The sequence below is a fragment of the Ixodes scapularis genome, unplaced genomic scaffold (assembly GCF_016920785.2).
Source record: "Ixodes scapularis isolate PalLabHiFi unplaced genomic scaffold, ASM1692078v2 PGA_scaffold6__148_contigs__length_123643588, whole genome shotgun sequence".
Taxonomy (NCBI): domain Eukaryota; kingdom Metazoa; phylum Arthropoda; class Arachnida; order Ixodida; family Ixodidae; genus Ixodes; species Ixodes scapularis.
In genome coordinates this window covers 7,035,365-7,061,742 of record NW_024609881.1, presented here as the reverse complement: position 1 = coordinate 7,061,742, position 26,378 = coordinate 7,035,365, and the positions used below count along the sequence as shown (strand labels likewise).

General features: G+C 45.8%; 1 protein-coding gene across 1 annotated transcript; it reads left to right on the top strand.

Annotated features, from left to right (window-relative positions):
• Positions 1-494: 494 nt before the first annotated feature.
• Positions 495-25,101, top strand: LOC121838356 (fatty acid synthase-like). The gene is made up of 8 exons (XM_042294551.1): positions 495-671; positions 2,088-2,277; positions 5,486-5,715; positions 8,227-8,460; positions 18,496-18,726; positions 22,181-22,397; positions 24,787-24,837; positions 24,992-25,101. Exons 1-8 carry the CDS (start codon positions 510-512, stop codon positions 25,099-25,101), a joined length of 1,425 nt encoding a protein of 474 aa, XP_042150485.1. The 5' UTR covers positions 495-509.
• The last annotated feature ends 1,277 nt before the right edge of the window (positions 25,102-26,378 follow it).

Below are 26,378 nucleotides of genomic sequence, written 5' to 3'. Positions count from 1 at the left end.
CCCACTGCCGCCGCCCAGGTTCTGTTCTCGCGTCTCTCCGCGGCTCTAGGGTATAGTTTGCATGCATACTGCCGCTTCTTCCACCGTATGTGCAGTCATGCGAGCCGCCGTTCTTATAGAGCGTTTCAGCCCCCGAAAAAGCACGTTTTCGTTTCTTCCAACAGATGCGACATCTCGCACAATCTTTCCATTAAAGTATACATCTCCTCACACACGTCTCCTACATCACTTCCACTGAAAGCAAAGAACCTATGGCAACCATATGGTACAGCGCACTGGCTGAAAGCCAATCTTCTTCAACGTGCTTTTCCTCAACGCGGCAGCTACCGGTGCCAATCGCATGTAGCACACTTTGTGTTGTCGTTTGCCATTTATTTTCTGTCCACTACCGCACCCGAGTTACGTGTGCGTCCTGACCTTTGCTCCTTTCTCCCACGCTACAGCGCGCCCCGTCTGAGAAGCGGCCCCTGTGGTTTGTCTTTACGGGGATCGGCTGCCAGTGGAATGGCATGGCCCGCCAGATGATGCAGTTCGACGTGTTTGCCAACTCCATCCGGCGCTCCCACGAGCTCCTAGCACCCTTTGGCATTGACCTCGTAGACCTGATCACCAGGGACGATGCCAACAACCAGACGATGGTGTCGCCCCTTGTCTCCATTGCCGCCGTGCAGGTGAGTCACGTTGAGAGCCTAAGTTTAGAAAGGGAGCTCGGGCGGTTTTTTTATAGCGACAAAAATAAAACACACTTTCGGATAGCCCAGGTTGTACTCTTTCTGGTGTGCTATTTAATCCCTATCGAAAAATCCGGTATAACTTTCCCTATCCGGAATATGGAACCGGAAATTTGTTACTGGAAACCCGAAATCCAGATTGAGAAGAAAGGAAAAATTTCTGAAAACCTAAATTCCAGATAGAATCCAGATAGAATCCAGATAGATTTCCGGTTCCATAATCCGGATAGCGAAGAGTTATACCGGATTTTTCGGTAGGGATACCTCTAAATTCGGAATGGCTATTGAGAAAATGGGAAAGAAAGGTGATGTTAAATTTATAATTCACATTTTGCCCCACTCTCCAGTGGGGTGACGTCGGTTTCGTTCGATTTTCAATTTACAATTTCCTGGACCGGCGCAGGCTAGTGCAGGTGAATTGAAGGAGCCCATCACATGTTCCAGTGTTTTACGCATGCTTTTTTGTCTTGCTGGCATGAGCTGATAATCAGCACTCGTTTCACATCACCAAACGTCTTGTAACATGTTACGAAGAACAGCTCTACTGCACTCATATTGTCCCGTTTTACAACATCTAACATCATTTTTTGTCATGCTTCCGGATTTAATTTGAAACTTCAACATCTACGAAAAAAAAAAAGATTATGAACACCCCATCCGCCCCCCCCCCCCACACACAAAAGTGTCTCCAGGGCAACTTTTTTTTTTTTTATTGAAAAACAAACACTTCAACTTTTTAGGGAAGAGGTGTTTTCTTTTTCTTAAAATGGCGAATTCGAGGTGAACCAGATAGACCTGGGAAACGCCTTGCCCGTAACGTCACATCCGTCTGCCACGTCAAAAGGCCACCGAGCCCGACCTATAAATTCACCCCTGGCCGGAGTGCAGCTGCACCAGGGGGGTAAAGACGGGAGCAGAACATGACTAAGCGCCGACATCTGTGGCCCCGAGAGAAATAGAAAGAGAGTGACGGAAATGTGAAGACAGGAAGGAGACGGTAGGTTAAGTGTGTTCGCTTCACCACGACGACTTGTTAGAGTGCCTGTCATATCTACCCCTTTATTCTTATGCAATACCCGATGCCAGTGTTTTCGTGCAAGATAAAGCTAGAAGGCTAAGTACAGAGCTTGCAAGTTGTGTTTTGTCGCCGCTTTGTGTACACTAAAGCATCGCCAGCGATATGGGCCCTCAGCAACCACCGATGTCGGTACATGTGCCCCTCAGTTCCGAAGCGACCGAAATACGTGGGACCTTTCCCTCTCTATAATTATAGATTACCTCTTTGAGCTGCACGCGTCTGTTTTCCATCTTCTCGGGCGTGGTTGGCAGGACAAGTGACGTTGCGCTTCCCCGCAGGTGGCGCTGGTGTCCATGCTGAAGACTGTGGGGGTGAAACCGGACGGCATGGTGGGTCACTCGTTGGGCGAGATCGGCTGCGGCTTTGCCGACGGGGGCTTCACGGCCGAGCAGACGGTGCTGTGCGCCTACTGGAGCGGGCGCTGCATCGAGCTGGGCAACATGCCCAAGGGGGCCATGGCTGCCGTCGGTCAGTCTTCTCTGCGCGGGTCGTTGTCTCCAGGTTGTCCAGTCTGGACATGGGCTCTATGTGTGTCGTCGAGGCTGCTGGAAACTCCCTTAAGTCTAATTACACTGACATCTCGTTAGTAATGTGCAAATAGTGGATTTTGAGTTCGAAGCGAATTTGAAGCAAAAAGTGGTTTTGGCCAATTATTTTCTGGTAGAATGTCGAATAGTTTCTCCGAGCCTTTCACTACCGTGCACCATGCCTAAACGAAAAATCAGGGGAACCCTTGAGGGTTGTTTCCATCCTTCCACTTGTCCACTACTAAGCTTAGTTAATATTAGTATAGCTATATTTATGAATAGTGACATATTTAAAAAAAACACAATTGTTGCAGCTATCCTAATCGAGGAGGTTTGTAAGTCTGCCTTCTACTTGCCAAATAGTGTTTCTTCAATAAAAAATTTAACAAAAAATATCAAAAACATTTGGGGCTCAAACCCACGCTTTGAAGGTGGTTGAACAGCGAGGCTATGATATTAAACGATTGGCCACTGCACTATAGACTTTTTTTATGGCAAACGCCACCAGCTGGTGCTTCAGTCTTTGACGTCCCAGAAAACTCTACGTTTATAAAAAAGAATAAACACAGCCGACTTTAATACCGCTGCTTGAAATGTAGATGAAACGTTTAACCACCAATTTACCAGGTGAACGCCAAACGAAGGAAGGAGTGCGAGATTTATTAAAATGTTTCGAGTATAGAACTTGTAAACAAACTTGCCTCCTTCAACATGTAATATTATACAGCCGAAGGCACTCTTTAAATCTCTAACTTTGTTTTTCGTATAGAATTTATGCTTTCTAAGCACTGTGACAAGCAAGCTCGACAGGCTTGCAAAGGCGGTTCGATCGGACGTCGCTTGGGACGCAAGCGGCAGTTCATGTTCGTAAACAGCAAAAGGGCTATACTAAATGATTCACGAAAGAAAAAAAAAATTTCGGCAACGACACTTAAGACTTCTTACGTGCGGAAATTCGAAAGCATTACAGTCGCTTTGGTGAAAGGTTTTTGATTAATGTTTTCGACATGCATTAAAGGTTTTTCTGCTGATTCGGTGTGTGTCGCGCGGGAGGCAGCGCGCTCATTGTATACACTAATAAAGTGGCGCCACCCTCTCCCCATTGTCTGCGCCGTCACGTGCCCGATGACACACAGACGAGGCACACCTTTAATCGCCCAAAATCCTGGAGCCGTCGTGGCGTCGGGGAAGCGAGCTCGTCTCGCACCCCGAAAGGCCGGGTTCGATTCTCAGCCAGACCAAAATTTAAACAATTTTCTTTTCAAAGCTATTAATTTACATTGTTTACGCGAACCTGCATGAGAAATTCGACGTTAATCTGAGCATTTATTTACCTGTTTTCACTCTTTTCGCCGGGGGCCATTTTCGGAAACAATCGCTCAGTCACGCCGCCGACGATGCCGGGTTTTCGCGTATTGGTGCATATAATCCTTTCGCAATAAAAGTAAATGCACTCACCAAAACTTTTTATATGTGGCTAGTGACGTCACTCCCCATTCACAAGCTGCCGTTGCCACGGCAGCTTGGGCAACATCAATGTTTACCGCGAAACGTATGCGGTGAGCGCTACGTGTTTCGCACTGTTGTCAGGGGCGCCTTATCATCAATTATCTGGTTCTGATGCTTGTTTGGTGCTTCTGCTCTATTGAAACGAATGATGTGGTCTATGTTGTATGCGTGATATGCACTTTTCGCTTCCATCACTGAAATTTTTTTTTCTCGTTAGGACGGTGAAACGATAGCATACCATAAATGCGACCTGTGAGTAATATACAGCTTGGCTGTAACAGGCACGAATGAGGAGCTTCGGTTATCAAGACATAGCTGCATATAATTTTCTCTCTCATAATCGTGGCGAAATAGCCCCGTGGAGTGCGCATATCACCGAGCACCTGTGCACTGCGGAGATGCAACGGGTATTGCTTCCCTGCAGTGCACTTTTGCTCGGTGTGAAGCGCACTCAACGGAGGTTAACTCGCCGCGATCAACACTTCGAAAAGTATTAATATCACAGCTCATATCGAATCGAATGTCGAATAGTGTATTATTTGAAACTACTATTAGAAATTTCGAATATTTGCGCAGCACTGCTCGTTAGTAGTTACTACGGACGCCTCCGTTCCCTCAAAAAGCGTTCATAATGAGTGGTTCATAATAACGAGACAAAAATGCATATATTTATCCAGTTCGTCCCCGAGAATGTTGTCTATATTTAGCAACCTTAGTTTTTAGATAAAACCCAATATTTCCCAATATTTGCACCCCAAACACGCTGCATAAAAAGCACGTTGCATCTATATTGTTTTTCCGAATTCGAAAAATGAATTTTAATATTTTTACATTTGTTGACCTAGGATTGTGAAGCTCAAAATTGAACAGTGCTTAAGTGGGGCTAGTTGATGGCATTGATTTGTGTATTTCGCGTCATCTTTCTCGTGTCGGTCTATTTAATTCTAATCCTTCGCAAAATAGTTTAATCAAATCATTAACTCAACTTGCTGAAAACGTGCACGACAGCAGCAAAACAGAAGCTTTCAACTTATATTTAAAAAAAAGAAAGTTATTATGTCAAGGCAATTCCAGTGAGAGATTCACTCGAGCCACTTTGAAGAACCCAAAAAATCACACGAAAGCGGAGCCCTTCTGATGCCATCAATTCCTTAACGTTTAGCTACAGCAGACTGGCGGCGATATTCGGTGAAGGCGATAGGAAATTACTCGGGAGCTGTTTTGTCAATGTTAACGAGAGCACCGCCATGTCAGTGAAAACGGGCTTGCTGTAAAATGGTTTGCACAAAAATGACTAAAAGATCGTACTGCACTATTGCAATGCAACGTCTCTGAAAAAGAGGCATTTTGGCAATTGGAAGGAATTTAAACGGTAGTAGCCGCTAGAAGTGAGCTGCCCTAACACTAGTATTGACTTCGTGGTCCATAGGCGGTAGGCTATTGCGGGCTACCCCCGACTACCGAATGCCGTGCTGACGTTGTTGTGCCTTGCAAACGGAAGTTGTGATGTTCAGGCAACGTTGTCAATAAACATTGTATATCCTCAACCAACCAATGATCGTGATCTCTGCGAAGCCGTAATGGGCATGGCCAGCGATCTCTTGCCCTAACCGGAGGGACCTTTATCCGGCATCCCCTAGGCCTGACCTGGGACCAGGCGAAGCAACGTTGCCCTAACGGAGTGATTCCAGCCTGCCACAACGCGGAGGACTCCGTGACGGTGTCCGGCCCAGCCGAGGCGGTGGCGGAGCTGGTGGCACAGCTCAAGGCGGAGAATGTGTTTGCCCGAGAGGTGAACAGCCTGAACATGGCCTTCCACAGCCGCTGCATGCAGCCCATTGGGCCGGCCCTGCAGGAGGTCCTTGAAAAGGTGGGGCCCGCTCTCCTGTGCTCACTCCAACGCACACCCACCGCCGTACCCGTGTCATCTGGTTGCCTGGTTTCATTTGTTTGTCTCGCGGTATGTCCACTTTTTGGAAAGTGGAAATCTAGGCAACTTCCGTTTCAGTTTGTTCCTTCGCTATCCCAGAACGGCGAATCTTTTCCGTTCGACTCCGCGCTCCATAGAAACACACAGAGATCTATAAATTAGGAATTAATTCTGAATCCGACGATTGGGAAAATAAGGAAGTTGTGGTTCGCGGTTTTGAATGATCTAAAACTTCCTTCTTAAAAGGTAACAGCAAATCAGAAAAAAGATTTTTTAGACAGTTTAAGTGGGACAAGCATGTCACAAAAAAAGGTTTCCGCGAAAAAAAATATTTTACAGCAATATTTATTGCGCGAGATTGATTTTAGTTTGCGGCAATTTGGTCCGTTTTACATCGCGCGCCACAAAGTTGGTATTATACGTCATGGAGTGACGTGCGATAGCAACTCTTCTCACTGGCTAAGAGATTGTTTTACAGCTTAGATCTTGGTTGTTAAGCCTTTGTGATATGTTGTAATTTACTTTTGAGTAGCATATTTTTACGTTTAAAGAATAACTCATGTAATGAGTTATTATTATCGTTTACAAAGGGTTTACAAGACGGTCACTTTTGTTTGGATTCATACCACAACAAACAAAAACTTCGCTATTCTTTCAATGGCCGCTGTTATCTGTGCTCCCGCCTGTCTCCTGTTGACCCAGGTGCTTGAGTGAGACTTCCTGAAGTGAAGTAGTGCGTGTTTAGCAGCTGCCGCAGGTGTTAGTGATAGGAAGCGACGCGGGGTTTTGGCTTTCATAGCGCGATTAGTTACTTTCGTTTTCTTCAGGTGTTCCCTTTGCTTTCGTTGCGAGTTCTCTTTGCTTTGTGAGCGTGCTTTCTTTTTACTTGCGGATACAAATGCTTACTTTTTGGAGATGTTAGCTTCTGTAAAGCGGCGCCGTTGCTCTGTAAAGTGCTGGTAGATTAGTGATCGCGAGAGCGAGTCTTCCGGTAGCCATGCCGCCCCAAAAGATGACAAGCTGAATGCTATTTGGTTTGAGGCGATTGGGCGTTCGCGTAGCGACAAATGTGTCCAGGCATGTTCTCACCATTTCGTTCCGGAGGTCTTCGAGATTCGCACTGGGTGCACCGAACGTCCTCAACTGAGACAGGGGCGGTCCTGTCGCTTTTCCTGTCGAGCGCGCTGAAGGCTCGGGAGGCTCAGGCGGTGCGCCGTCTTCGTTGCTGGCAGTCGTCCTCCGCGGCGTATCTTCGTATGGCCGAAGGCCCAGTTCGTCGTAGTGGCCAAGAAGCTGACGCTTCAATTCAGTGTTCATTTTGCGCGTAGTTCCCACAGAACACAGAAGCTGCAAAAGGCTGTGGTGGCAGTGATAGTGCACAAAACTCACCGAAAGTCGAGACGCTGCATACGTCGTTCAACACCTCAGCCAAGTCAATCCAAGAGCACATCCAAGAGTGAGGGGCGGGGCGTATTTCTCCTCCGCGCGGGGTGAAAGTGCGGGAGTTTCAAATAGGAAATGGTTGTGACTCCTACTAAATTAATCCTGTGGCGTAAATGTTGCCCATTTCTTTTTCACGGAAACATTTTGTGACACGCTTGTCCCAATTGGGTTGTTTAAAAAACCTTTTTTTTTTTTGCAGTTACCCTTTAACGCCGAGTGGCCGATTAAAAAGTGTGCCCTCAAGTTGCAAGGTCGAGGTAACATTTTGCATCGTAAAGTGTCTCGAACAAACAGCGCCAGAAAATATTCCTCGGTTGGAGACGCAAGGTCATCAATTAACGCCGTTCCGCTAAATAAGTGTGTAATTGACAAGCGAGTAGATTTTATGAAACGCTGCGCTGAATTAACCTGAGAGTGGGGTAGAAGAGAAACATCAAAACCCAGAGGGAACAGAAAAAAAAAAAGGATGATCGTGTCCACATTTTCTACATATATATTTTCGTTCTACCACGTTACTTGCACTGAAATTTGCATCCAGCGTGCAGAAAGAACCCTAGCATAAGATGCGCACCGGTGAAAAAGTTCGGCTGTCAAGGGGTTAACCTGCAACAGGCTATTCATTATTTCTCACGTGAGTTGAAACGTGGTGGCACCGGTGTGCAAATGACCCTCTAACACTTCCGCAGTATTCAACTAAATTAACAATTTGCAGTGTTTACGAAAGAAATTTATGCCTTGTCTCGACAAACTGGTCACTTAGAGCACTTGCAGATGGAATTCACCCTGATGGCGAAAGAATTTCGCTTAAGACTAAGGAAATATGCACGAATCGGCGGTGTGCCGGGGCTATCGAATAGACGGTGCCATCGAGTTTGTTGCCACAAAAAAGGAGCGAACCGACTTGCCCGCTTTTCGACCATGCGCCGTTCCGCCACCCGGAGCGCCCGCTTGAACCGCCGCAAGCGGGCGGTCGTCGCCTCGAAGTTGACGGTGTCCGCCCCCTCTTAGGTGGTCCCCGAGGCCCGCCCTCGTACGGAACGCTGGATCAGTTCGTCGGTGCCGCAGAGCCGCTGGGGGGAGCCGCTGGCCCGGAAGTGCTCGGCGGCCTACCACGTGAACAACCTGATCTCGCCCGTCCTCTTTCGGGAGGCCCTGGAGCACGTGCCGAAAAATGCCATCATGGTCGAGATTGCGCCACACTGCCTGCTGCAGGCCATCTTGCGACGGGCCCTGGGACCGGAGGTGGGTTTCTTTTTTTAATCTGCTAGACGTCTGCCTGACGTTCTTTGTACCCAAGTATTGTGTTCGCTAGGTATTGAACACCCGAAACATTGAAACAGAATATTTAAGAACAAACCTGTGTGTGTGGTGTCCACTTTCATTCCCTAAGATGTCTCGGTTGCTTGAGATGTCGAAAGTTCACCGGTTCACCTGCACATTCTTTGTTATTTCTATAAATGTATTCCTATCGATAGAAGCATTAATACATTAACATAGATAGAGATGTGAATCTGTCAATTCACAATGATAGAAACGTTTTTGCACAGGAGCACACAGAAAAGAAATAACATTTAAGGCTAGCTCACTCACCTTCGACTGGTTGCGACCGAGTGCATGGAGACCTCTTGCGACAAGAGAACACGCTGGCACTCTGGCAGCATCTACGGCGTGACTCTGGAGCTGCATTTTACTAGAGCCAAAGTATTGCAGTATTTTCGTGATGAAATGTACATACTGCCGTGTATTGTGTGCGTGTTCGCCACGGATAGCGAACACAACCTTTGGCTCAGGCAACGGTGGGCTGATGATAACCGGAGACGCCGGAGGGGGAGAGCGGTACATCACAATAGCGGCGAGGATGGGATCCATGCAATAAAGACGGATGTAAACAAATAAGCGGCATCGAAACAAAGGAGACAGCGGTTACGTGAGTGACGCCCATTCTTAAACCTGGAGAATGCCTCGCATCGGGAAAATTGAAGAGTTCGGTCAGAAATCGGAATCGTAGTCTTCGTACGTCAAAAGGATCTAAGTGCTCTTCTCTGCAATCGACATTCCGGAATCAAAGTGAGCCGATGTTCTTCTCTCTGTCGTCGGACGAGAAATGTACGGACTAATACGGAACTTGGTGGCACCTGCTAAACCAAGCACCAAGACGTACGTACAGATCGTTCAACTAGTGCAGAGCCACATCGACCCGACGCCAAATAAAACGGTTGAACGCTACAAATTCCATCACCGGAAGCTGCTGGAATCCGAAACCATCGCAGAATACGTAGCTGCGCTCAAACAGCTTTCACTGCAATGCAACTTTGATGTTTCCCTTAACGACCGACTTCTACACAAGCTCATTAACGGCATTAAGGACGGAAACTTTCTCGAAAAGCTGCTGGCTGAAGAGACGCTGACATTCGAGGCACCGGTGGATCTTGCTACTTCGATGGAGGTAGCCATGAATGATGCGAAGGAAATAAGGAGCGAGACCGAGACCCAACACGATAGCAATCGTTTGGCGCAAGGGCGGAAATACAAGACGTCGCTTTCGAAAAAGGCAAACGAGAGAAGAGGGAAATCTCGCACAAGCGAGATTTCCCACAAGCGAAATTTCCTATGTCACAGTTGCGGCAAAGCCGATCACGACCCTGAAAACTGCTTTGCAAGGAACACGACTTGTAAAATATGCGAAAGAACAGGATAGGTCTAAATGGTCTGCCGTGACAAAAAACGAAGTCTACAAGACAAAAGAAGAAAGGACAAGCCAAGCTCCACCAACCATGTCACTACACAGAACTCGGGAGACGAAACTCTCTTTCATTTCATCGGCTCAAGCTACCCAAAACCCATCAAAGTAACTGTGGACATTTGCAGCAAATCTCTTCAGACAGAGATTGACACAGGGTCACCCGTGGTTGGGATCAATCTGGGGACGTTTCAAGAAATTCTTCAAGACCTCCAGTTGAAACCTTCGGGAATAACGCTGAAGCCGTACACTGGCAAGCCCATCGTTCCAGAGGCAATGGTTCAAATCGAGTTACGGTACAACGGGCTAGTCAAGCGTCATGAAATCTAAGTGGTGAAGAATGGGGAACCTCCCATACTAGGACGGGCATAGCTTCAGGATTTTGAAGTGAACTCAAAGGAAGTGCACAACATGTGTGCAGAAACCTTAACTCTCGCAAGTGTGAGACAGAAACAGAGTTCCATCTTTGAAGGTCCGGGAGAACTGAAGGACTACGCCGTGAAACTCTGCGTGAATGATGATGTTCAACCAAAGTTTCTAAGACCAAGGTCAGTTTTATGCGCCCTCCGACATAAGATCGAGGAGGAGTTGGATCGTCTTGAGAAAGAGCACATAATCACTCTTGGGATGAAGAGTGAGCTGGAAACTCCAATCGTTCCAGTGACGAAGGCAAAGGGACAAATGCGCATATGCCGGGATTGCAAGGTCACACTCAACCCAGCCTTCAAGCGAGATAGGTACCCACTACCGAAGACTGAAGATATCTTTCTGAAGATTTCCAATGGGGAGAGAAGTTCACCAAGCTGGATTGCAAACAAGCTTACTTCCAGATCCCCTTAGCGGAATAATCAAGGGACCGCACTGTGATCAATACACACAAAGGGCTCTATCAGGTGATCAGAGTGCCATTTGGAATAACCCCAGCATCAGCTATCTTCCAACGCGTCATCGAAGAGCTCGTTGGGAACTTGCAGTGCACAGGTGCATTTCAGGATGACATCGTGGTAACTGTCAAAAACGATCAACATCACCTGCGGAACCTGAACATCGTACCGCAAAAACTCAAAGAAAGTGGTGTTCGCTTCGGAAAGAAAAACTGCTGCTTCATGCAGGACTCCATCGAGTACCTAGGACAATTCGTAGACAAACAAGGGATCCACCCAAATTTTAAGAAGGTGGAAGCGATCCTACAAGCGAAGACGCCAAAAGATCAAAAAGAACTCGGAGTATTTCTGGGACTGCTGAACTACTACGTAAAGTTCTTCACCAACACCGCCGACATCCTACATCGGCTATATGAACTGTTGCGAAAAGATAAAAGGAGGAAATGGTCGAGGTTATGCCAAAAAGCCTTCAATGAAGCAAAGAAGCAACTCACCAAGAGTCTGCTAGTGCACTATGACGCTGCACTTCCTCTGAAACTGCACTGTGACGTATTGACTCATAGCATGGGTGCAGTACTTCAACACATACTACCCAACAAGCAACGAAGGCCGATCGTCTTCATGTCATGAACGCGCTCCAAAAGTGAGCGAAACTGCTCTCCGATTGACAAAGGAGGCGTAAAGAAATTTCACCACTATTTGTTTGGAGGCCACTTCAGGCTGTGGACGGACCACAAACCCCTGGTATCGATTTCCAATCCCGGTAAGGGAATCCCAGGCACGGTCGCAGCAAGAATGCAGTGATGGGCAATCATCTTGTCAGGGTATGACATCGGCACAAAGTGGGTTTCAACCGATAAGAATGTAGTCGCAGACACGCTGTCGAGACTCTAATGACTGACAAGTTCGCTACAAAATCCTAAACTACAAAACTGGACAAAATCAAATGTCTCCATCTAGAAAATTTTCAAACACTCCCTCTGACACATAAGCAGATCAGCAGATACACGAAAGGGCGCATGTTGTCTAACGTTTTAAGATTCACCGTTGATGGATGGCTGGAACAAGTGAATTCCGATGACCTCAAGCCTTACTTCCGTCGCAGAAAGGAACTAACCGTGGAGCTTGACGGCTCAATGTGGGGAGCACGCGTCGTCATACCTTCGAGGTACCGAAAACAAGTCTTGAACGATTTGCATCAAGGTTATGCGGGAATGACAAAGATGAAGGGACTGGCACGAACCTACGTGTGGTGGCCGCTTTTGGATTATTAAATCGAAACGATGGTCCGAAGTTGTCGGCCCTGCCAGGAAGTGAGCAACGAGGCACCCAAAGTTCCCATACATCCGTGGGAATACCCAAAAAAGAAATGGCAACGCCTGGACGCAGACTGCATGCAGACTGCATGCCCCAAAACGTTTCTTGAGTGCATTGTTGAAATGTTAGACATGGTTTGCCTTTTATTGCAATTATGTGGCGACGTGGAACATAATCCCGGACCGACCGTCCAAAAGATGTTGGCGCAAGTTCTTGAAAATAAGACCCAGATGACGAGGGAGCTATTAGCTATAAAAGAAAACCAAAAACATGCAGAGAATCAGGTTCAGGAGTTAAACGAAAAGTTGGCTGCCAAAGATGCGAAAATGTTTGTTTTGCAAACGACTGCAAAACAGTTTCCCATCCATCAGCACAAGATATTCTTACTCAAAAACCTAGTCGCAAAAATGGAGGACAGAATTGATGATCTTGAAAACCGGAGCCGACGCAACAACATTATCGTTTACGGCGTTGCCGATGCAGCCGACGAGACGGCAGAACCCCTTCAGAGTCAAATCGTGAGTGGCATTTTCGATGAAAAGCTCGGGGTGTCCATTACAAGTCCGGAAAGATTGCACTATATTGGTAAACGAACGGCTGATAGACCAAGGCCTGTTATAGTGAAACGTTTCCATTTTTTCGAAAAAACGTTTATTTTTAAGAACTGCCGAAAACTGAAGGGCTCGACAATCTCTTTCTCTAAGGATTTTTCAGAGAAAAGTACGCGGTATTTGTAAGAAGTTGTGGAACAGTGTTGCCGAAAACCGCACGAGGCGCGATAAAGTCAATCTAGTGTACGATAAGTTCGAAATAAAAAACACGCTTTATGTCTGGGATTTTGAAAGGCGAACGAGGGTTCCAATGAACCAGCGGTTTTCAGAACTGACAGTCAAAGCGAAAGCCTGATGCAGCCATTAAACTTATTAACCTAAATGCAAGAAGCATCAAAAACAAGGATGGGTAAAATACATGCAAATATGTATCAAAATACAAATACAAAATACTTCGTCAAAAATGTATTTAATTACAAATCTAATTACATTTCCAAAAAAGCATTTAAGTACAAGATACAAATACAACCAAGTGTATTTGGTGTCCCTCCAAATACTTTTCCAAATACATTCCTCAAAATTTGGGTCAGCGACTTCAGGGCACCTGCAACGGGTTTCTAGGTATCTCATTTTAATTTTGCATCGCACACTCGGGAGTTAGTGTGCGAGGTTCTAGTAACGCAATATAATTATAATAAAAAAAATGTAATCAGCTTGGACGTAATAGGTGAAAAAAGTACAAAGCTTCAAGCAGCTCTTTTTATCGATTACATTTTAGTATAGACCAACAAAGAACCGAGAAGACCAAGACGCGCAGCACTAGCTAGAGAATGTTTTATTGTTGCAACTCGCACCAGTTACGAAAATCTGGACGACCCGCGCATCTAGAATGTTCCAGGCAAAAATATGGATGGAGATCTGACTGGAAAGCATCACAAGTTGTCACAGGCACTTATTTAGCCAGTTTGCCTGTGAAGGTTGATTTCGTCACTATTCTTGCTCTGGACTAGCACTGTAATCACAGTGACTAAACGCTTGTGCTTGATTGAGATACACTGCATTCGGTGCAGAACGTAGTTTTCTTCCTGCTCTGGACAGTGACAATAAATTTGAGGGATGTATTTTCGCCTACAAAATTGTATTTAATTACAATTGTATTTGAAATACCCATGTTTTAGTATTTAAATACACACATCAAATACATTACCCAATTTGTAACTAAATACTAATGCAAAATACACAGAGTATTTCAAATACGTATTTTAAATACTTGTATTTGAAATACTGTCCATCCCTGATCAAAAATAAAACTGTCGACATAGAGCATATATTTCTATCAGATAAACCACATATCATGATTATTACAGAAACGTGGCTAACTAATAACATAATGAATTTGGAAGTAGTTCCACCCGAGCATAAAATGATATGGAAAGACTGAAATACACGGGGCGGGGCTGTGGCAATAATCCTAAAGGAGGATATACGTTTTCCTGGCATGCCTGATATGGCCGGGTTGGAAATCTTGCGGGTTCGTGTTAGTATTTATTCTACTTCCCTTATCGTTGGTGCTTTTTATCGTCCACCTGGTAACGACGATTCCTTTGAAGACGTTAATCAGTATTTCTTAACAAACGTACACTCAAGTTCAAGTATTATCTTACCTGGAGATTTCAATCTCCCTAATATCAAGTGGGAGAGCACACAGTCGTCCTGCAGTATCTCACAGGCGTTGATTGAGTTAACATTAGTCCATGATTTCGTTCAGATAGTAAACGTACCAAGCAGAGTGTCGGATAGAAGAGATTCGATTATTGACTTAGTTTTTCTTTCTCAGAATGTGGTGGAAAGAGTGAAGGATGTTGATATTTTTGGGGGCATTTCGTAGCATAACGTGGTATATCTTACTTAATCAGCTACAAAAAGTGTTAAAGAAGAACGACAAAAAAGTGTACTGTGACTTTTCTAGAGCAGATGATACTGGCCTTATTGATTCCGTGTCTTTTTCGTTTTCTGGGTTCTCAAGCGTATCTCTCATGCCAGAACCAGATGTCAATTTCCTATGGAACTCTTTCAAAGGCTTGCTATTGACTGCATTATTAAATTCATGACGAAAAGGGAGAAGGTCTTGATTAAGCTGAACCCATGAATAACCAGAGAAATTATTCAGTAGCTCCGTAGGCTTTCTTGGCTAAGAAATCGAAAGTGAGATGCGATTCTCATTTAAAACATAAATAGTGAACTAAAAGGAAAAATCATAGAAGCCAAATATAGGTACTTTAACGTAACTTTACTGATTTCCTCCAAGCTTCCCTTGAGAAGTTTTGGCGCTTCTTGTCGCCATTGAGGCATAATGTGAATGAAGTTACTGTTAACGGCCAGAGCGTTGATGACCCCTGTTCACTGGCTAATGCCTTCAATGGTTATTTAAAGTCTGTTTTTATCGTAGATGATGGGTTAGGTCATGTTTTTGAGGCGGCAGCCGACTACACTCAAATCATAAATTCCTTTTCTGATATCGTTATATCAGCAAAGGGCATCTTAAATATACTTCTGAATATCAAGGTTAAAAAGGCACTAGGCCCCGACTGTATTCATAACGAAATTTTGAAATGGTACGCTGAGTGATGTGCTAAATACTTGGCTGTCATATTCCGATGCTCATTAAGTACCGCCACTGTCTCTGTGGGGTGGAAAGTTGTCAAAGTAATGCCGGTACTTAAATTAGGTGACTAAAATTATTTCTAATTATCGACCTGTTTCTCTTTTGAGCGCGTGTAGTAAAATGCTAGAACATGTAGTGTTCAAGCACGTATCGTCGTACCTCGAGTGTAATCATTTTTTACCAGCACTCAGCATCGATTTCGCAAGAACGTGCACACAATTACGCAGCTAGTTGAAGTTGTTCACGAGTTCACCTCAGTAATTAACAAGCGGGGACAGATAGACGTAATTTATTTAGACTTTTTGGAAACCTTTCGATCGCGTATCCCACATAAGGCTGTTGAAGAAGCTGAGCACAATTTTAAACAACGACCAAATATTAATCTGGATCCATGATTAATCCATGACAATGGCGACACTATGTGCAGTTGAACACCGCACGCTCTTCATTTGTTCATGTCTCTTCTGATGACCCATAGGGATCAGTGCTTGGGCCACTATTGTTTTTAATATAATCAATGATATTCGGACCGGAGTTCCTGCAAAGTTGCGACTGTTTGCAGACGATTGTATCCTTTTTCATGAAATTAAGAGTTCCACTGACTATGAAATACTACGTTCGTCTTTAGAAAAAATTAATATGTGGTGCAAAGATTGGCATATGTTACCTAATTTTACTAAAACTGTGTGCATGTCTGTCATTCAGAAAAAGAAACCTATTTACTTTAACCGCTGTCGGCAGTCATCATCTACCTAGAGTGTCCTCTTATAAGCACTTCGGTGTCACCATAACGTCTGACTTGAGTTGGAATATGCATATCGGCCAAACTATTGCGAGGGCAGTAAATAAACTTGGACTTTTGCGCAGGAATTTTAAACATGCATCAAGTGATTCTAAGTTGTTGTTTTAAACGTTTATTAGGCCAAATCTAAGGTACGCTAGCAGTGTCTGGGACCCGCACGCGACTGGAAACATAGCTGATTTAGAAAGAGTTAGGAGACTTCCAGTGCAATTTGTTTTTAAAATGCTTTCTTCTTATGTGTCCCCCACAGACTTGTGTTCTAGAGCAGGACTCCAAACGTCACAGGAAAGAAGGAAACAAAGTCGTCTGAAAGTGCTGGATTTAATTGTTAGCAATGAGCTGGGAATAGACAAAAATGTAAACATTGCATTTTTTTGCCCCCAGAGTTCCATATATTCACATCAGAAGACACTCAAACAATATAATTATAAAAATGATTAATTAAAATGTTCCTTCTTTCCTACAACAGTAATTGACCCATGTCGTTAATGCAGCCACCTATTCTGGCTTTTGCGATGTTTTGTGTAAATGAATGCACAATGCGATCCTTCTATTTACGTGTTTTCCACTCCTGATACAATTTCGAAAGAGGTCAGCAGTATGAATAAAAAAAAGAACTTCGCAGGATTTCTTTATGGAAGAAATTTCTTGGTGATCATTGATGCATATTTCAAATGGCCCTAGGTAGTGCCCATGACCTCGATGACTTCGGCAGCCACCATAACATTGTTTCTAACTCTCTTTGCAAGATATGGACTGCCCGAAAGGATTGTGACAGACAATGACCCTCAATTCCGATCAAGCGAATTCCGGGATTTCATGGCAAGAAACGGAGTGCAGCAGTCATTCTCACCCCTGAACCATAGTGCAACGATCGGTGCGGCAGAAAACTTCGTGGGGATATTCAAGAACTCTGTAAATGCAAGCCTGAATTCGGGGCTGACCATGGACGAGGCATGCCATAACTTCTTGATGGCAAACCTGACGACCCCGCACACGACAACTGGCTCAACACCCGCTAAAATGATGGCAAGAGACGAATTTCGCAAAGGTTTGATATTTTTAGACCATCAATAACGAATGTCGTGCGACCAAAACAGGCGAAGCAGCACGCCTCGCGCAACTCTAAAGGACGAAACCTACATCAGAACGACCAGGTCTGGGCAAGAGACTATAGGAACAGCAAGAAATGGACGAAAGGATTCGTCGTCCGAGCTCTAGGAAACCGAACATATGAGATTCGCACGAACGACGGAAATGCCTGGAAACGGCATATCGAACAGCTGAGACATGTAGCCAAGGGTAAAGAGAGAATATCTCCGAATCAAGACGATAGCCTCAGGTGAGCAAGAACATCGAAAAAGTCTGCCCCTTCCGGCGACATCAGTCAGCGAAACGGTTCACCGTCTCCGATTTTCAGTGACGACTTTCCAACTACGATTTAGGACAGTCAGAACAATCGTGCAACACCGGAGGCAGGCACTTCAAGCTCGCCAGCCACACCGCTTGAAGGCACACGTGACCAAGGCACGGAGGGCATCCCTCCTCTTCTCAGAAGATCAACACAAACGCGCCAACCACCTACGCGGCTGGGCCTGTGAGAACGTGAAGCTTTTTTAATTGGGAGATATTGCCGTGATCAACGCGCCTGGCGCGAATTCACAATTGGCCCTCTCCTCCCCCCTTTCATCTACTTTTAAAACGCCTACACACACACACACACATCTATTACGTGCGTGTTTGCCACGCATAGCCAACAGGACCTTTGTCCCTGGCAACGGCGGAAGCTGATGCAACCGGAGACGCCAGAGGTGGAAAGCGAGCCACGGAGAAGAATGTGATGCCTGGAAAAGAGCAGACTGGGCGCGGTCGCAGACCAAACCAGACCTAACAGTTGAATAAATATGTCCTGCATTATTCTAAATTTACCGGTACATCACACATACTATCCGAGATATGGTCATTTATAACGTTGTCAAAGGTTTTTCAATCACACTCAAAAGACTAGTGTAAAACCAGAAATGTTGAGTGTTTTATGGCTGCCCTATAGATGGTGTCAGTGTGCTGTCTCGTCGCGAGAGATCCTAAGAGGGTGTAACACACTCGGTCGTGGGCTGTCCCAAGTGTTTCAAACAGCCTTTACCCAATTCACGTCCCGCGTTTTTCTTTTTTTTTTTTTGGGGCAGGGTACGGTTGCACTTGATTCGTCCCGAGCCAGAAAGTACCGGTAGTGGTATTTCCAGAATAAAGACATAACAACGATGGCGCACGATTGTGGTGGCAGAGTGGTCATCCTGATCCGCGCGTGTGTTCCGTAGGCGACCTGTCTGGGGCTGATGAAGCGGGACGTGCCGGACGTGCCGGCCTTCTTCCTGACCTCGCTGGGCAAGCTGCACGCCCACGGGGTGCCCCTGCAGCTGGAGCCCCTGTTCCCCCGGGTGCCGTGGCCCGTGCCCAGGGGTACGCCCAATGTGGCCCACCTGGTCAGCTGGGACCACTCGCAGTCCTGGTCGGTGGTCACCTACAACGACTTCTCCACCTCGTCACAGGTGAGTGTGGCTGCAGCGCCCGCGGAGAAAGGCCGGTCTATGTACTTCCGTCTGGTTGCAACCAAGCGCGTTGTGCAGCCTTGTGCTTCCATGTCGTTATCGAAACGTTTATGTGAAAATTAAATGGGATTCTGTTTCGCTTGACTGTATAAGCTGTCTATTTAACCTGCAAAATCTGGTATTGTTAAAGAATATTGAAGCATCTGGCAAACCCTGGGAACTGTCTGGGAATTCATCCAAAAATTGGTTAATTCGGAAACAATAGCCGACAAAGACGGCCTAGCGACACGCAACAAAGCGGGACGGTGAGGCTTGTGGTGGCACGGATGACCTTCGCGCCTTGCGACAGTTTCCCGAGGTAACACTGTGCAGCTTCAGCCACCACCCTACTCTCCGAAATAAATAGGAACAGTCCGAACATCCGCCGAAACTCCATCTACTGCACATTCGTATTGATCGGGGAGTTTTATCGAAATATTCGGCAAAAACCCGGTAAGGTCACACAATTTGAGAGAACCAATATTGTATACACCCTGTCCTAGTCATAAAATGATGGTTAGGGGAGGACAGACAAGGAAAGACGCAGAAAGGAATGAAGAGTTATATGTGCAAGGGGAGGCTCGCTGCCTGCACGAAGCCAAGCGGCAAGTCAAAAATGTGTTTCTGGTGGTCGGGCGGCTTTGTTGGGCGAGGGCGTGTCCAGTCTGCGTAGCTAGTGGGTCGGTGTCTCGGCGGAAATTTATTAGGGTGCGCGGTTCTGTCTGTGGAGAGCTCGAGGCAGGAGATGCGAGGGCACGTCGAAAGCACTCTCCCCTGGGTGCAGAATTTTCCTACGGCGAACTAGGCCGGTAAAATAGGGCCGTCCACACCGGCGTTAAGGCGGTTTGCTGTAGCGAAAGAACTGGTAGACCTGGCTCCAGGTTTACCTTCTATGAGGTATACCTGGAACTCCATTTACTACAGTTAATTTATATTAACAACAATTTCATAAATATTGATAAATGCGGTAGTGTAAAATTGTTCGCGGACGACCTCGTAACGTATATTCTTGTCAAAAATTCTTCCTGTCAGACTACATTGAATGAAAACCTTTGTAAACTTGCGGACTGGTGCGACCTTCCGAAAATGAAAATTAACTTCTCTAAAACCGTCTTAATGACACTGACTACAAAAAAGCCTCTTTCCTACATTTACCATATTGGCACTCAGTGCATTCAAGAAGTTTCCTCAGTGAAACATTTAGGTGCAACAATTAAAAACAACCTCAAATGGGACCAGCACATCAACAACATATGTGCCAAAACGTTCAGAAAGCTATGCTTTTTTCAAAGAAAACTCAAAGGGTGTCACTCGGCTGTGAAACTTGTAGCTTATCGTTCTCTAGTTCCCCAAGTTCTAGAGTACGCCTTTATTGTGTGGGACCCGTATTTTGTAAAACACATTGCGGGGGTGGAGTGGATCCAACGTCTCGCTGCAAGATTCATCCTATCAGACTACGTACCGCACTTCATCATCAGTACCCAACTTCTTAAAGCAGCCTGTGCTCGAACCGCTCCACGTTCGCCGACAAATCCCTAGGCTGAAGTTTCTTTACTTGCATTATAACAATTCACCTGGTCTATCAAATGACACTTATCTTCCTCCTGTGCCACAAAGATCAGTTAGACTAAATCACTCCCAAGTCATATGCCCATACTATGCCAGAACTAACCTTTTTCAGAAGTCATATTTTCCTAACACAATTGAACAATGGAACTGCTTGCCGTCATTGATTGTGGAATGTACTGATGTCAACCGATTCGAACATATATTGAATAAACTCCTTTTGTAACCCTCCCCTGCTTGGGCAGCGCCGCTGCCTGCAGTATACGAAAATAAACAGAATAAATAAATTAAAAGGTTTTGTAATATCTGAGGGATCTAATGTATGTACAGGTGGTCACATGTATGACAAGCGGTCACATGTAATAGTATCAAAAGTATTTAAAGCCCAGAGTGAAAAAGTGATGTGCATAAAAAATTAGAAACTATGCTCAAATTGTAAGTATGCCAAGACTACCCGACGGAATTCACCAGTCTGTCCTTTCGTAAGCGGTCCCAAGGCTGCACTACGTACTCGGTCCCTTCGAAATGAATGCGTCGCCTTCCGACCGGTCGCGATACGGCAGCCTTTTTTTTTTTTCTTTATTTGTTTGGGGATCTTTTTTGCGTAGGGGGGCAGAGATAAAGGCATGGTGCCTGACGGAGCTTCTGCCGCTCCTTACAGTTCAGCAACACAATATATACGGTCTACGAAATAAGAAAGAACTATTGAACAAATATAAGGCAACTATGGAACAAATATGAAATAACTCTGGAACAACTGTGGAAGAAATAAAAAGCAACACTAGACATACAGAACATCAGTCACGCCACTGTTACGAGATATACCAAAATGCACAAAATCTTTGCGATCACACTCTCAAGACATTACTTTAAAAAAAAAGTACAATCTGTCAACAAAAAAAAAAAAAAAGAAACAAATTGAACAGTTTACGAAAAGGACATTAGTTCAAATAAACTATATGGTGGACACATCCTAAACCGGAGAGCACATACAATTGAATATGCAATGTCGTTTAACAACAGCATTTTTCTGCAATGTTTTATGAAAGTATATAATGCTTGATCAAAGTGTATGTCTATATCTGTTCTGTTTAAAGTTCTAGTTATCTGATAGGTGAAGGCTTGCCGACTGTAGTTCGTCCTTATGGCTGGCATCTTTCGCTTTGAATCTCGTAATGTGTATGGATTCAAACTATTTATTGGTGCGGTGTCAAGTTTGTTTACCTGTATCCATTGGAGGAGTTTGAAATAATATATCTGGTCTGCCTTCAGCATATTATATTTGATAAATAGTGGCTGTGTGCGTAGATCCCTTCTATCCGTTTATAATTTTCGCATATACGTAAAATCTTCTTCTGCAGTAGGATTAACTTATTGCAGTTTGTACCAGCCGTTGTACCCGAGACCATAATGCCATAGCTCATTTTGGAAAAAAAAAAGTGAGTAGTGCAAGATCTGTTTAAGCCTAGTAGGCAATAAATGTTTTTATTTTAAAAATACACCCAGTCACTCGAGATAAGTCAGATTGATATGTGTTGTCCATGAAAGGTCCTCACCGAACCATACACCCCAAAACTTTTTGTTTGTCATTTGCTCCAGTACTATGCCTTCAAATATTATGTGGACAGTGCTGTCATCTCGTTTATTTACCGGCTTACAAATTACATACTTTGTTTTATTTGTATTTAAATATAAGCGATTCAGTTCTAACCATTTTGATAGTTTTGACAGATATTCATTAGCTAGTGTCTCTATACCTTTTTTTGTTGCAGCAGAAAAAAAAACTCTGATAGTGTCGCGTAGATTTCGCTCGCGGGTTGAAAGTGATTTCGTCCTTTCCGTCTCACAGGACTCCGATGAAATGGAGGTGTTTGACCTGGAGGCCGGGGAGAACGACGGCTACCTGGCGGGGCACCAGGTCGACGGGCGGGTGCTGTTCCCGACCACGGGGTACATGGTGTTGGCCTGGATGTTCCTGGCCAAGCGGTCGGGCAAGCCATACACCCAGTTGCCCGTAGTATTTGAGAACGTCACCCTGCACAGGGCCACCATCCTTCCCAAGAGCGGTACGTCCACGCCGCGATACAACGCCGCAATGCATCGCCGCTTTCGGCTAGAAATCTCCGACGAAATATGTGCCGGTTACATTCGTAAGCTTTTGTCCTACGCGCGGATGCCGCGAAGAGTGTTGGAACGGAGCAGTGATGTAAAATCAACTTTCCTTTCCGCGTGTTCCGTCAAATTCGTCGCAGCAGGATCAAACCATAGCACTTCCGGGCCTGTCCTGAATTACTTGGTCACTTAAGAACTTTATTTTCACTGGCGTATTATTTCACAAACCTGAAAAAAGAGTGGAGTTCAGTAATTCTTTTCAGGCCCCAAGTTTCGCGATTTAAAGTGATATGCTATATATTTGTAAGAAGGGACTCCTATCTTCGTGCAATTAATTTTTTGCTATAATTACAAGTTGCAAGATTTGCGAACCTTTGGTGCTCGTGGAAATTTGGTTGCTTACAATATTCTGTCCTGTATGACTCGGCCCATTCTATTTCGCACGTCGCATGGTTAATTCCAGTGTTGGAAAAAGTAATGTTCCCGTTCTTCTTTCATTGCAATTCTCTTTAGCTGAGGAGACACATCACAGCCAATGCTGCGACACAATCCACCAGATAGTCCTATAGGGGGTATTCACCAGCCGCCATAGCTTTCTGCGCGACTGCTGAGCGCGTGCTGACGGCGAGATTCTATAGTTCTGCAACGTGCACTCCGCACCATTAAGGTTCCCGGTCTTAGCAGACTATTAATGTGAGCTCGTTCTTGTGGTAATATTGTCACAAATGGCCAGGCGAGGAAACAAAGAATAACTGGGGAAACTGAAACGTTAAATGGGGGCGAACTTGTGCCCAAAAATAAAAAGGAAACAAAAGATAACAGCAGAGCGTCGCGGGCGTGGAAGTCGGCGGAAGAGCAGAGTCGAACGCTGGGGCGAAAACTGGCCCGGGCTTCCCACGCAGAGCCCCTTTTGTACCCGCTTGGGCTTCTGGAACATGCGGCGTAGAAGGTTCGGTGTGTAGAACATTCTAACCTCGACAGCCAAGACGGTTCTCAATTTTACCAGAACATCACATTACAGCCTCATCAAAAATGTGTGGACGCTGCCAGGAATCGAACCCTGGCCTTCTGCGTAGAAGGCAAGCGCGATAACCGTTAGGCCACGGGCGCGCTGCCTACTTGGTCAGCTGCGACCGCGGCAATATTCACGTTGATGTGTTTTAATAAAACCACGAGAGGGGGAAGCTAGTTGAGCGCGTGTGTGTGACTGAGCTCGCCGGTGTCGGTCGGTTTGTTCCGTCTCCCTCCTTGTGGTCAAATAGAATTATCACGGACATGATATCAGGACATGGGGTAGTGACGGCTACGACATTAGAAAGGGCCGGCGACAAGCGACGTTCAGAGCGAGCTGAAAAAGAGGTGTCCGATAGAGCAGAGGGTATACGAATTGGTTACCATTGTTCGTTGTAGGCAAACATGGCGAAGCGCGAGCTACGGTCCAACAAGCCAACCCTCGGTTTCCAGCCACCAACGGCGTTTGACTTCCGACGCCCAGAGGAGTGGACAGCCTGGTAGAACCGCTTCGTCAGGAACAGCAGAGTCTCATGTCTAGTCGAAGACGAAGTGCCAGCCCAAGTGGACGCTCTAATTTACTGTCTGGGTGGAGATACGCAGGACATACTCGCTGCAGCAGCGCTGTTAGAAGAGGACAAGGCGGACTTCGACAAGGTGATCGAAGTGTTACAAAATCATCGCATCGGGAAGAGCAACGTCATCCATGAACGAGCCAGGTTTCACCAACGCAAGCAAGAACCCGGCGAAACAGTCGAAGCTTTCGTAACTGCCTTACACAAAGTGGTCTTCCATTGCGGCTAAGGCGCATTAAAAAACGAACTAGAGCGCGACCACCTGGTGGTTGGCTTGCAAGATGCGAAGCACTCAGAGGCGTGGCAGAGTGATCCAGCACTCACCCTCGAGACGGCGGTCCAAAAGGCAAGACAAAAAGAAGCCGTACGAAGACAACAGGCTGACCTGCATCAGGAAAACGCAGCAAAATTGTCTCTCGACGCCCTCCGGAAAGCGTCCAAGAAAGGCCGCTTCAGTTCCGGAGACCCAACAAACAAGAAGGCGAGATGGAAGAGCCCACCGCACGGTTCCGGGAGGTACGGCGGACAAGGACTGCACAAAAAGAGCAACTGTCCAGCTTTCACGTCCAAATTTTATTCATTTGGCAAAAGAGGCCACTGGCAAAAAATGTTCTACGAGAAAACTCCACGGGAAGTCACCACAGACCAGAAGAAACCTTTGCCTGGAAGAGGGTCACTGGATGCACTCACGGAGGGCAGCAATGCATCAGCATAAAGAAAAGAGCTCAGCGACTATGAAAAATTTAGCATTTTCAAGATCGATACAAGGGCAGATGTAAATGCATCGCCGCTGGGAACCGTGACGGATGTGAGTGCAGTGCGCCCCAGAGCAGTGAAAGCCTACGGTGCCGGTGGACGGCCACTGAAGGTGTTAGGAAAGGTTCAATCCACCCTCAGCTGTGGAAAGAACACCGCTTGAGAGGAGATGTACGTTATCAAAGGGCTAGAACAACCTCTGCTAGGTCTTCGGGCAAGCACGGATCTCAAGATTGTACAGCTGCTGCAGGTGGACACCGCAGACGCAGACGCAAAGTACAAAGTAAAATATCCGGAAATGTTCAGCGGACTCTAGAAAATGAAAGGCGACTACACCATCAAACACGAGGTAGGTGCAAGCCCAGTGTCAGTAAACACATCACGCAAAGTGCCCTTGGCGCTGTTGAACAAGGTCAAGGCCCAGCGAAAGGAGGTAGAGGAATACGGCATTATTAAGAAAGTGGTCGAGCCGACCCCTTGGGGCTCAGCTGTGGTGGTGATCCCCAGATCATGTGGGGAAGTCAGGATTTCTTTTGACTTAACAAACCTGAACAAGTCCATCGAAAAGGGGAAGCTTGTCCTACCATCGGTAAAAGAAACTCTGGGGCACTTAGCTGGAGCAAGGTTTTTTTTTAAAGCTGGACTCCAAAGCAGGATTTTGACAAGTGAAATTGGCTGAGAAGTCGCAGCTGCTCAGAACTTGGTTCTGTTTCCAAAGGCTTCCCTTCGGCATCTCCTCAGCGCCTGAGGACTTTCAAAGACGTGTGAGTCAAGTTGGCACGTTGACACGCACTCGGCGGCAGCAGCGGTAGCGAGTGGTCTGCACGCAGCTAATTTTCTGCTGCTTTACGTCTTTCAGGCAATACCTTGTGAACTGCATTGCCAACTCGACCGACACACGCACGGAACAAGTGTGCTGATTTATCGTAACAAGCAGCACAAAGAAAGCCGGACTTCAACAATTGGACGCATCCAAGCGCGTGGAAGGGACGTCGCCGCGACGTCACTTCCACTTTCACTTCCAAAAAGTCGTGACGCCCCAAGACATCTTCACACGCACTCGGCGGCAGCAGCGGTAGCAAGTGATCTGCACGCAGCCAAATTTCTGCTGCTTCACATCTTTTAGGTTGGTGGAACTACATGTTTTTCCGTAAACCTTTTGAACGTTTCCTATCGCTGCTGCCACTGCTTCCACTGCTGTTACGGTTTGTAAATTTTTAATACCATCGCTCGTGCAAAAGAAGGGTTGGAGAAAGGGCGAACAATGTCGGAGGAAGATGATGTGTGGTTGACTTGTAAAATAGCCCTTATCGGGTGAAACGTGCATTATTTGCTCAGGGTGCAGCTTCGGTTATCACCAGGGGAAATTTTATTTATTTATTTATTTATGCAATACTCACAGCGCCAATTCAGGCATTACAGTGTGTGGGGGGGGTATATACATACAAAAAACATACAATGTCAGTCAGGCCTCTGCTGCACGGCAGATGAATCATTCGAACAACACACGCACCTTATAAACCATTGAAGTAAATAGAAACTCCTAAACAATACATATAAACATAGCTTTTAAACCACGCAAGGGAATGCAAG

Excerpts from the sequence above, each read along its gene's own strand:
- LOC121838356 (XM_042294551.1), top strand. The coding sequence starts at position 510 with ATGGCCCGCCAGATGATGCAGTTCGACGTGTTTGCCAACTCCATCCGG. Across the intron at positions 18,727-22,180 it reads ACTTCTCCACCTCGTCACAG|GACTCCGATGAAATGGAGGT; the intron begins GTGAGTGTGGCT and ends TCCGTCTCACAG. Across the intron at positions 24,838-24,991 it reads CGCTGGGAACCGTGACGGAT|GTCTTCGGGCAAGCACGGAT; the intron begins GTGAGTGCAGTG and ends AACCTCTGCTAG.